Source organism: Triturus cristatus, chromosome 1_1 (genome assembly GCF_964204655.1).
Source record: "Triturus cristatus chromosome 1_1, aTriCri1.1, whole genome shotgun sequence".
Classification (NCBI taxonomy): Eukaryota; Metazoa; Chordata; class Amphibia; order Caudata; family Salamandridae; genus Triturus; species Triturus cristatus.
The window spans coordinates 455,905,761-455,917,800 of NC_140579.1; the positions used below are offsets into that span (position 1 = coordinate 455,905,761).

The 12,040-nt window shown below is 49.8% G+C and overlaps 1 protein-coding gene across 2 annotated transcripts in view; it reads left to right on the top strand.

Annotated features, from left to right (window-relative positions):
* The window catches only part of SLC16A1 (solute carrier family 16 member 1), a 156,562-nt gene that overhangs the window by 108,313 nt on the left and 36,209 nt on the right, over positions 1-12,040 (top strand). For both annotated transcript variants that reach the window (XM_085640905.1, XM_085640906.1), the window contains exons 3-4: positions 1,233-1,376; positions 1,905-2,768. In XM_085640905.1, coding sequence (XP_085497031.1) covers positions 1,233-1,376; positions 1,905-2,768 — 1,008 coding nt within the window. The remainder of the gene's footprint in view (positions 1-1,232; positions 1,377-1,904; positions 2,769-12,040) is intronic.

A 12,040-nucleotide genomic window follows, 5' to 3' on the forward strand; every position in this document is an offset into this window, starting at 1 on the left:
AACCGGTGCTATGTAAAGCGCTCTGATAACCTATTCGGTTCAAGTTCGCGCTATATAAAACTCTAAAAAACAAAATAATACAGCCTTTTTATACTATTAGGGAACAAACACACTGAATATCTTCGAGGGTTTTGGGGAATCCTGCAATAGATTAAGAAGTAATATAAATATTCTTTACATGTTTTTTAAAGTGTTTGGTATTTTTATTGGTTATACTTAATAAATATACCTTTTTGCCTATTTTATTATCCTTTTCTGGATGCGACTTCATGATTTTCTTAAGCACACAGTGCTAGTTATTTTGATTTAGACCACGCCCCTACTCGGATAGACCACGCCCCTTCAAGACATTAACCACGCCCCTTTTAGAGCACCCCCAGTTTTTTTTCCCACTTAAAGCACTGCCAAAGGGCATGCAAGTTTGCAGTGTTTTATTGTTTATCACTTTCACATAGGATCTCGGTGCACTTTAATCATAGACCTGTGGGGTAGAATATTGCTTTGAATTTTTTTAATCCAGAATAAAATTACTAAAAAAAATGGTTATGGAAATAATGAATGATTTGAACAAAATAAATGTTCTAGTTCCTCTTTAGTCTTCTTCATATTCTCATTAGCCTTTCCTGACTTTGTTGCTGTCATTACGTTTGGCAGACTGTGGCTTTGAAATATTGGTCTGTGATCTGATCTATTTATGGAGAGGAGATGCCTTTATGCACACACGTCGCTTCAATGCTGTGCTGTCTGTCTCTGGGCATGGCATCAGGATTTGCTTTGTAAGTTTTGAGTGCTATTGTATTAGCCTACGGTCGCTGGTAAATGTGCTCGAGGTTTGCAGCCTGACTGCAAATTGTTTAAAAAATTGGAACAGTTAAAACTTCTTTGCAACTCTCATTAGATATGATAAAAGCATATTTGCAAGTACATGCCAGACCCTATACCAGTCGGGTAGCAAAAAAAGAGAATTGTGTGAGCACCAGTAGTAGAACTAGGTAAACTAAAAAGGACATTGTAAAGTGGCAAGGGGACATTTTGGAACGCTGATTGATGAGAAGTAGTAATTTAAGTTGACTGTTCTGAAATATAGTTTATATTTAGGACTACAACAAAGATTTATTCTTGAATTATTTTGCGAACAAGTTTTACCTAACAAGTGTTGGTTGAAAATGTAGAATTTCTTGCTTTGATATGTATGCTCTAGAAGTAACCTTGTGTTCCTCTTTGTCCTCTAGGGCCCATAAGCAGTATTCTAGTGAACAAATATGGAAGTCGGCCAATAATGATTGCTGGCGGGTGTCTTTCCGGTTGTGGACTAATTGCATCCTCTTTCTGTAACACTGTGACCGAACTCTACTTCTGCATAGGAGTCATTGGAGGTAAATTTGTCATAAATCCGTAATCTGGAAATGTAATTCAGCAACCCCTTGTTTAATATATATATATATATATATATATATATATATATATATATATATATATATATATATTATAGGTAAGCTGATAATTTAGTTACCATGGGGTTTCTAAAATGTCCGCTTTTTAACTTCATTAAACCTTCAAAACCATCAATCTAGATTCTGCCCAGAAAAGGGTACAAAGCTACCCTGGCCGAAAATATTAGTTATTTTGTGCCAAGAAACCAACTCCTGGTGAACTTGCCCTTGATGAAAGAAAGTTAATATGTTGCTGTGTTCACACAAGATAATATTCCTTTTCAGAGTTTTTATATTGTGCTGAGCGATTTTGTCTATAAATGCTCTGCATGTCGTGGCTATAAATTTGGTTGAACTGGTTTACTATGTAACTTCAGATGGTTGGTTGGAATACAGTGGCCACCTAATAAGTTCATGGAAGGTAGCAAAAAACAAATGCCATGTTTTAAACAGTGTCTCTTCTCCTCTTAGGCCTTGGACTGGCATTTAACTTGAATCCGGCCCTGACCATGATTGGCAAGTATTTCTACAAGAGACGCCCTATTGCCAACGGACTTGCTATGGCTGGGAGTCCTGTATTCTTGTCAACTTTGGCACCATTGAATCAATACTTGTACACTATATTTGGATGGAGAGGCAGTTTCCTAATTCTTGGAGCTCTGCTGCTGAACTGCTGTGTTGCTGGATCTTTAATGAGGCCAATAGGTCCTAAACCTGAAAAGGTGAAAAAGGTGACCCAAGAGGTCCTACAGGAAGCTGGGAAATCCTCAAAAAAAGATGATGGCAGTGGTGATGCAAACACAGATCTCATTGCGGGAACACCAAAGACCAAGCCCACAGCCTTACAGACCATCAACAGGTTCTTGGATTTGTCCTTATTTACTCATCGAGGTTTTCTGATCTACCTCTCTGGCAATGTACTCATGTTTTTTGGATTGTTTACCCCTTTAGTCTTCCTCAGCAATTATGCTAAGAGTAAACATATTTCAAATGAGCACGCTGCTTTCCTACTTTCCATCTTGGCTTTTGTTGATATGGTCGCCAGACCTTCAATGGGACTTGTAGCCAATACTAAGTGGATAAGGCCCAGGATTCAGTACTTCTTTGCAATTTCCATTGTTTATAATGGTGTGTGCCATCTTATGGCACCCTTTTCCACCACATATGCTGGCTTTTGTGTCTACGCCGGTTTTTTTGGATTTGCTTTTGGATGGTTAAGCTCAGTGTTATTCGAAACATTAATGGACCTTGTTGGGTCACAGAGGTTCTCAAGTGCTGTCGGACTAGTGACCATTGTGGAATGCTGCCCTGTACTTCTTGGACCACCCCTTTTAGGTACAGTATGTTTGTTCAGTAATTCACTAGAATGTTGCATTGTCTTTAGTCTTTTATGAAAATGCTTGCCACATTAGAAGGGTGAACAATTTCAGTATGCTATTAGATGGAAATCACTCACCGCTGTTTATGAATTAATGTTAAGTAGGGAATGGTGCACAGAGAAGATGATCACGTTTTATGTATTGTATTCTGGACTCAGCTTGGTGAATTTGGACCAAAAACCTGTCTAAAGCCTTCTATACCATTCTCAAAACACCGCTTTTCTTTTTAAAACATCCAAGTATAGGGTCAGGTATTTCCCAGTGGCAAATATTTTACTCTAAACACCATAGCACATCATGGTCTCGGTGGATGTACCTTACTAAACGAGAAGGGTATTTACTACATTTATTTCTTTATTAATCAACGGTGTGCTTTTTATTAGCTCAGTGTCTCCATTGTTGTGGAATAAAACATAACAAATGAGCTAGATCTGTTCTTACAGACTAGGATGGGAAAGCTTTTTAAGCAGGATCCTTTTTTTCTCCATTCCAAGAGATTCTACCTTCTACCTCATTGTACGGTTAGGTCACAGGCAGCCCTAATGCAAGCTGCTGCGTCGGTGGAACATGTGCACATGTAAAACCTCAGACTGGAAAAGAAAAGAATCTAACACCTGAAGTAAAGGTGTGGGTTGGCCATGGTTATATTGTGAGATGGCGAGTGACCTTAAAGTGAGGAGAAAGTTGAAAGGAAATAACCTAGGTGTCTTAGTCATATGCAAAATTACTTTGTCATTTTCCACTAAAGAGACTATCGTACTCTTTTGCCCCAATCGTTGATTTTCTTCCTCTAGGTCTTTACAATGAACCCTCTCAGACTCTGCCATACATCCTCAGGTTCTTATAACTTCATCACATTAACAGACCTAAAAGGGCAACCTGTCTACCTTCCACAATACAGGCAACTTCTGGGGCGATCCATGCTCACTACAGGTTTTACCCTGCCCCCCTGAAAGGCACCCCACAGGTACTTGGAACATAACGTTCGAGGCATATGAGCTGCAGATTACACACTTTCGCATAGATCGCCATCTGGTGTTGGGCCCGGATGTTTGCAGTTTGTTTTTCCTCTTGGAAAGACTTTGGAAGTCACGAGGTCGGTGACTCCTCCCTTGGTTCGTATTGTGCATGGCCTTCGGCTCCATCCTCAGATTTTGTTTTTTTCCGCCATCGGGCTGGGATGTAATACTTAGCGCTCCGGTTCCGAACATTCCAGTTCGACGATCGAAGCGGAATCCTCGCTCTCCGCGGTATTGTTTAGATACTGATCTCCTCAATCACCTTCTTCTTCGCACCTTCGATTCCAGTCATCGACGGCGGCCTTCGGGCCTATCCAGGCTCCGGTCCCGGCTGATGGAAAGAACTCCATTCAAGAAGTGCCCTCGATGTGGGTCCAAATTCCCCCACACCGATCTTCATGAGGTGTGCAACCTCTGCCTCTCCCCTGAACACGAGGCTCGAGACTGTCCCGCCTGCAAGTCTTTTAGATCCAAAAAGACTATTCGACATCGAAGGGCCAGACGAAAAATGGCGCACTCCTCGACCTCCATTCCAGTCGACATCTTCGGGGACTACGTCGAAACTCCGGGACACCAGCACACCGAAGAGGACCTCGTCGGTGCTTCCGAAGCCGACGACTCGGATGTGGAGGACATCACCCCGGCGCAGAGGGTCGTGAGTAAAATACCCCCTCCCACACCCGCGCCGACACCCAAAAAGGCTTCGGTCACGCCTTTGCCTTCGGGCGTAGGCAAGACCAAAGACACTGCTTCGAACACCCCACCTTCGGGCCCGGTGACGAAGCCAAGTAAGCCTTCCGGCGGCTCGGGCTCGAGCCAGCCTGCCAGCAGTGCCGAAAACACCCTTCGGCACCGAAGAAAAGATCGGCCTCTACCTCGACACAGAGCTCCACACCAAAGCCCTCGGTGTCCAAACCCAGCCTCTCGGTGCCGACCAAACATCATAAGGCCCTCTGCACCGACACTCCCGCGCCGAAGCCTGTCTCGGCACCGAACAAAAAATCAGAGGTTCCCAAAAAGCACGGCACAAACAAGCCTAGGAAGCAGTCTGCCCCGAAAACGTCGGCGCCGACCGAACAACCAGTGTCGCAAGAACTTTTTACACCGGATCCTTTGCAAAAGACACCAAGGATCCAAAAACTGGACATTTGGCACTGTCTTCTAAAAAGAGACATTTGGACAAACCAGCTCCACCTCCAAAGAGGAATGACTGTGCTACTTTCAGAGTGCCTTCCCCACCTCCTCAACCCTCTCCACCTTCACCCCCTCCACCTTCTCCACCCCTACCTCATCGCCCTCCGACCCCGTCTCCAGACCATGATGATCAGGGGGACCCATACTACGACCCAGCAGATGTGCCACAAGACCCCACACCTACAGGATCCCCAGACCCCTGGGATGATTATAATAATCCAGACATTCCAGATGTCCCACAAGAGGACCTCTATCCATCCAGGCCATCTCCACCAGAAGACTCACTAGGTTTTCACCACCTACTTCAGAGGGCGGCACATTATCACGGGGTAGAGCTACATACTGACCCAGTAGAGGAAGATTTCCTTCTGTAGTAGGGGATCTCTGTGTATAGTCATAATCTAGTGAATAGTCCCGCCCATGTGCGCGGACCCCGGAGCAATAAAAAATAATCTCTAAAAGGTGACAAATCATGCAGACCTGCATACACCTTTAAGAGAGAATTTAATTTAAAGACAGATAATGCAGCCTATACCCACAGGCTACACTGTCCAGTACTTCAACTAGAATTCCACCAAAATCCACAAACAGCACTGCCTGTCCAGTTTTTCTCCCCATAGGAAAAAACCCTGCCTCTACCAGCAAAAGCCACTGGAATGATAGAGAGGAAGGAGTGGACAGACAAGCCCCATAGGCTGCCATTATGTGGCTTGGAACAGGATACTGTGCCTTTAAGAAAACTTTCCAGTTTTCCAGAACTTTCCCCAGTATCCCAGAATGCCCAGCAGGTCCCATTTACTTTCAGTTCTTTTTTCCGGCTCCTGCTAGCAGGACCCTGGAGCATTGAGCTCTACCTTTTTCAAGGTTTTCATTGAGATTTGGCAATTTTTGTCACTTTTTCTTGTGTTTAATAGCTGGTACTGTCAACATGCCTGGCTTGTTCGACAAGTGCCCGGAATGTGGTCGAAAGAAGGCTAAAACTGACCCACACGAGGTGTGCATAGCTTGCCTTCCCCAGTCCCACGTGCCTGAGAGCTGTACCATCTGCCACTCGTTTTCAGCAAGAACCCTGAGGGACAGGATGAAGAGCAGACTTCAAGCTCTGGAGGAGCGAAGACTGAAGGCACCAGGTGGGTCTGGAGGGGCTGATTTGGCCCATGCTGAGGCCTCTGGGGGGCTCCCCAGGGGCAGGAAGACCAGTAAACGCTCCCGCTCCCCGTCGACGTCGAGGGCGTCGACGGCGACGTCGAGGAGGATGACCACCGTCTGTTCGCCGTCTCCCCAGGGCTCTGGGGAGAAACGGCGTCGACGATCGGCGTCGAGGGACCTGAATAGGCCGCCGTCGACTACATCGGCGTCGTCGGCGACGACGCCGTCTTCGACTGCGTCCAGCGGTCGACGTCGAGAGAAGACCCGGCGTCGGCGTTCGGCGTCGAGGGATCGCAACTCGCCGTCGATGAAGAGAAGGAGATCGCCGTCGAGGCGAAGATCGCCGTCGAGGCGAAGATCGCCGTCGAGGCGAAGGTCGCCGTCGAGGCGAAGGTCGCCGTCGAGGCGGAGGTCGCCGTCGAGGCGGAGGTCGCCGTCGAGGCGGAGATCGACGCCGAGAAGATCGACGTCGAGGCACACGTCGACGTCGAGGAAGAGGGAGTCGCCGGGATCGGTGTACTCAGTGGTGTATACCCCGCCTCGGAGGTCTCCGTCGCCTCCTCCTCCTCTCCCACCTCTGCCACCGCCTCCTCCACCGCCACCACCACCACCGCCACCTCCTCCACCACCGTCTCCACTTCCTCCACCGCCTCCTCCGCGGCCGCGGACTCTGTCTCCGCCACCCCGGCCTCTGTTGCTGCCAAGCACTCCTGCGGTGCCGCCGCCGGTCCCCCCGAGGTCGGTTTCCCTTCCACGGTACCCGACTCCGCCGCAAGGGACCCCGAAGCCACGACGACCACGGTCGCCTGGACCAGCGAGACCGGCGGACAGGCCTAAGCCGAAGAGGTCGCGCTCCCGCTCTCACAGGAGGCGACGATCGCGGAGCCGAGGGCGATCCTCGTCAGACTCTAGACGACGCCGCAGAAGGTATAGGTCCAGGTCGCGCTCCTCGGACAGGGACCTTTCCCCGACGCTGTCGGACTCCCCGGGGACTAGGGTGTCGCCGGTGGACGACTTGGTCTCGTTCCAGGAGGTGCTGTTACGAGGGGCTGCGAAGCTGAATATCACGGTGACGGTTCCAACACCCACGACGTCCGTGATATTTGAGACGCTTCATAAAAGACACTTGTCTCGCCCCCTCCTGCCTCTCGTGCCTGGACTGGTGGAACCAGCTTTGGAACTGTTCCTCACTCCCGCAACAGCGAAGGCCGCTCCGTCCAGGCTCATGAAGAAATATAGGGCCCCGGAGTCGGATCCGTCATTCTTGAGAGGGGACCCGAAACCGGATTCGGTTATCGTGACGGCGGCGAGAAAACAACATGCGACCGCCCCGGCCTCCACGGTGCCACCGGACAAGGAAAGCCGCTGGCTGGACTCTGCGGGCAGGAAGGTGTGTGGTACCGCTGCCACCACGATGAAGGCGGCGAGTGCAGGGGCGTTGTTGGGCCGTTACGACTGGGCCCTGTGGGAATCCCTGCAGCAATATGCGGACCTCCTGCCACGAGACAAGAAGGAGGACTTCTTGGAGACGGTGCGCGAAGGCATGCTGGTTTCTAACCAAACGATCAGCGCAGCAGCGGATATATCGCTATTGGCCGCCCACGCCTACTGTCATGGCGTCCACCAGCGGCGGCATTCCTGGTTGCGCCTGACGTCCCTTAAGCCGGAGGCGCAGCAGAGAGTGGCCAACTTGCCCTTCTCGGGGGAGACCCTGTTCGGGAAGCATGCGGACGATGAAATGGCCCGCATGAAGGCTGAAGCGGAAACCCTGACGGCCGTCGGGTTAGAGAAGGCCGAGAAAAAGAAACGACCGTTCCAGAGGAGGTTCGGGTCGTCGGGCCGAGGGCGTGGGCAGGGCTCGGGACAGCAGCAGCCACAACAGCAGCAGTTCCGCAAGCCCTTCCAGAAGCGCCAGAGGGGCAGAGGTGGCCAGCAGGCTACTACCACAAACAAGGGCCCGGCCGGGTCTCGGCCCTGAGCTGTTACTTCCCCCTCAACCGTTACCCACTCCAGTGGGGGGAAGCATTCGATTTTTTCCGGCAGAGTGGAGAAAAATTACTCAGGACAAGTGGGTGCTGAATATTGTTTGCAATGGATACAGTCTTCGGTTCATCAGCCCGCCTCCAGCGATTCCGCCGGTCAGCTCTCGCTTCCAGCTGAGGGAGCTCCAGGCGGAGGCAGACATCTTGTTGAGAAAAAAGGCGGTAGAAGAAGTACCTTTGTCTCAAAGGGGAAGAGGTCTGTACTCTCGGTTCTTCCTCGTTCGCAAGAAGGACAAGAACGAGTTCAGGCCCATTCTGGATTTGCGACAAGCAAACAAGTGGATTCGCAGAGAAAAGTTTCGCATGCTATCGTTGCACCAGATTTACCCTCAGCTGCAACGGGGAGACTGGCTCTGTGCCATAGATCTACAGGATGCGTACTTCCATGTGCCCATAGCACAGAAGCACAGGAAGTTCCTGCGATTCCAAGTCGGCGCCAATCACTATCAATACACAGTACTGCCATTCGGGCTAAAGTCTGCTCCCAGGACTTTTTCGAAGTGCATGGCGGTGGTGGCGGCACACCTGCGGAGGAACAAGGTGTTTGTCTACCCGTATCTGGACGATTGGCTGATCAAGGCGTCATCCTTCGAGGAAGCGCAAGAACACTTCCGTTGGACGTGCGAGCTCTTGAACAAGCTGGGGTTACACGTCAACATGTCCAAATCGGTCCCATCTCCGGTACAGTGCATACAGTACCTGGGGGCCTCCATAGATACGCGGTCAGCAAGCGTGTCTCCTTCGGAGGAGAGACGGTTATCACTCCTTCGGAAGGCTCAGGACCTCAGGACTGCTCCATCGACGACTGTGAGGAAGGTGTCGTCTCTGCTGGGATCGATGGCCTCCTGTATCTTCCTCACTCCGCACGCACGTCTACAGATGCGACCACTGCAGGAGTGCTTGGAGGATCAGTGGGATCAGAAGACAGGCTCTTGGGACGACAAGATCAGACTGTCTCTACATGCTCGTCAGTCTCTGAAGTGGTGGTGTTCGGCGGAAAACCTCCTCAAGGGGGTTCCCTTCCACAAGGACATTCCCACGACGAATGTGGTGACGGATGCTTCTCTCCAGGGCTGGGGTGCGCATTCCGGGGACCTGCAGATTCAGGGGAAGTGGTCTCCTTTGGAATCGACGTACCACATCAATTTCCTGGAACTCAGAGCTGTCTTCCTGGCACTGAAGGCTTTCCTTCCGTCCTTCCAGACCAACTCGCTGCTGATACAGACGGACAATACAACCACGATGTATTACCTCAACAAGCAGGGGGGGTCGAGATCGCGCACTCTGTCGCAGGAGGCGCAGGCGATCTGGCGCTGGCTGCTGGCCCGAGGATTGACGATCACGGCCACACATCTGCCAGGGGTGCAGAATGCTCAGGCAGACGCCTTGAGCAGGCTGATTCAGGAAAACCACGAATGGGTCATAAACGACGAAGTACTAGGAGAAGTCTTCGCAAGGTGGGGGACTCCAGACGTAGATCTGTTCGCCACCGCCGAAAACAGCAAATGCCGAGACTTCGCATCCAGGTACTACCAGCGGGGGACGCTGGGGAATGCGCTATGGATCGATTGGTCGAACAGCTTTCTGTACGCTTTTCCACCCATTCCCCTGATTCCGGCGGTGCTCATCAAGCTGTCCCAGTCCAGGGCGCGGATGATCCTGATCGCCCCGGAGTGGCCCAGGCAGTGGTGGTTCACGGACCTTCTTCACCGGTCTCTCCTTCCTCACATGCGGTTGCCGTGCAGGCCGGACCTTCTCACGAAGTTCGGGGGGCGGATGGTGCACCCCAACCTCTCGTCTTTGAGTTTGGCGGCATGGCTCCTGAAATAGTGCAATACGGTCATCTGAATCTGCCAGACGATTGTATGGACATTCTGAAGGAGTCTAAGCGACCTTCCACTAGGACATCCTATGCTTACAAGTGGAAGAGGTTCTGTATCTGGTGTAAGTCCAAGAACTTTGATCCGACAACATGTAAGGAAGATGTCATCCTTCCATACCTTTTGCATCTGGCGCAGTCTGGCCTTAATTTCCATTCCATTAAGGTTCATCTGGCTGCTTTGACTGCTTACAGGAAGTGCCCTTCACAGACGTCCTTCTTTCAGATTCCTGTGGTCAAGGATTTTTTGGAAGGCTTGAAGAAGGTGTTCCCTCCTGTCAGACTTCCCTCGCCTTCTTGGGACTTGAATGTGGTGCTGTCCAGACTGATGAGAGAGCCTTTTGAACCTATTCACAAGGCTTCATTGCAGCACCTATCCTGGAAGGCGGCGTTCCTAGTGGCCATTACATCGGCCCGCAGGGTGAGTGAACTTCAGGCATTATGTTGTCAAGAACCTTATACTGTGTTTCATGCTGCTAAGGTTGTGATGCGTACTCACCCTAAGTTCCTTCCTAAGGTTATCTCTGACTTTCATGTCAATCAGACCATAACTTTATCTACGTTCTTTCAGAATCCCTCTTCACCAGCGGAAAGGGCTCTCCATTCCCTGGATGTCCGTAGGGTGTTGAAATTTTATCTGGATAAGACCAAGGATATTCGTAGGTCTGACCAATTGTTTGTTAATTATGGCTCAGTCAGGACTGGTCTTGCGACCTCTAAGCAGTCCATCTCTCGGTGGATTGTGTCCTGCATACAGTTGTGTTATCAAAAGGCTAATAAGACCTTAGGGGGTAAACCTAAGGCTCATTCCACCAGGGGCAAAGCTGCCACGACGGCTTTGCTGCGTAATGTTCCGATTGCGGAAATCTGTAAGGCTGCCACTTGGAAGTCGGTCCATACCTTTGCTGCGCATTACTGTCTGGACTCGGATGCCAGGGCAGATGCTCAGGTTGGGCAGGCTTCGCTGCGAAATTTGTTCGCACAGTAGTGGTTGTGTCTTATGTGTTCTCCACCGCTTTTGTTGTGTGGGGATGGGCTTGCCATTCTATTCACTAGATTATGACTATACACAGAGATCCCCTACTACAGAAGGAGTAGTTTCTTTTCTGTAACTCCAGTTCTGTAGTAGGGGTATCTCTGTTATAGTCATAAGCGCCCGCCCTCCTCCCCGGTGGAGAGATACTTATTCATATGGAGAATGCTACAGGTCTGGCGTGCTACGCCTTCAAAAAGAACTGAAAGTAAATGGGACCTGCTGGGCATTCTGGGATACTGGGGAAAGTTCTGGAAAACTGGAAAGTTTTCTTAAAGGCACAGTATCCTGTTCCAAGCCACATAATGGCAGCCTATGGGGCTTGTCTGTCCACTCCTTCCTCTCTATCATTCCAGTGGCTTTTGCTGGTAGAGGCAGGGTTTTTTCCTATGGGGAGAAAAACTGGACAGGCAGTGCTGTTTGTGGATTTTGGTGGAATTCTAGTTGAAGTACTGGACAGTGTAGCCTGTGGGTATAGGCTGCATTATCTGTCTTTAAATTAAATTCTCTCTTAAAGGTGTATGCAGGTCTGCATGATTTGTCACCTTTTAGAGATTATTTTTTATTGCTCCGGGGTCCGCGCACATGGGCGGGACTATTCACTAGATTATGACTATAACAGAGATACCCCTACTACAGAACTGGAGTTACAGAAAAGAAACTACTCCTTCTAGACACCTTTGATACTGCACATAGGTCTACTGCTATACTACCTATGCTCAAAGGAGTAATAAAACATGCGCCAGAGGTTTTTAAAGACCCAGTCAGGGCTAGGGTCCTAAACCCACGCATAGAAAAAAGTATAAAGCTGCCCCCACAGATCCTGCCTACATCAAAGGGCCAGCGCCACTGGATTCCCTAGTGGTATCCACCGCACGAAAGATCAAATTCCCAGGCGTCAGGCGAAGCACC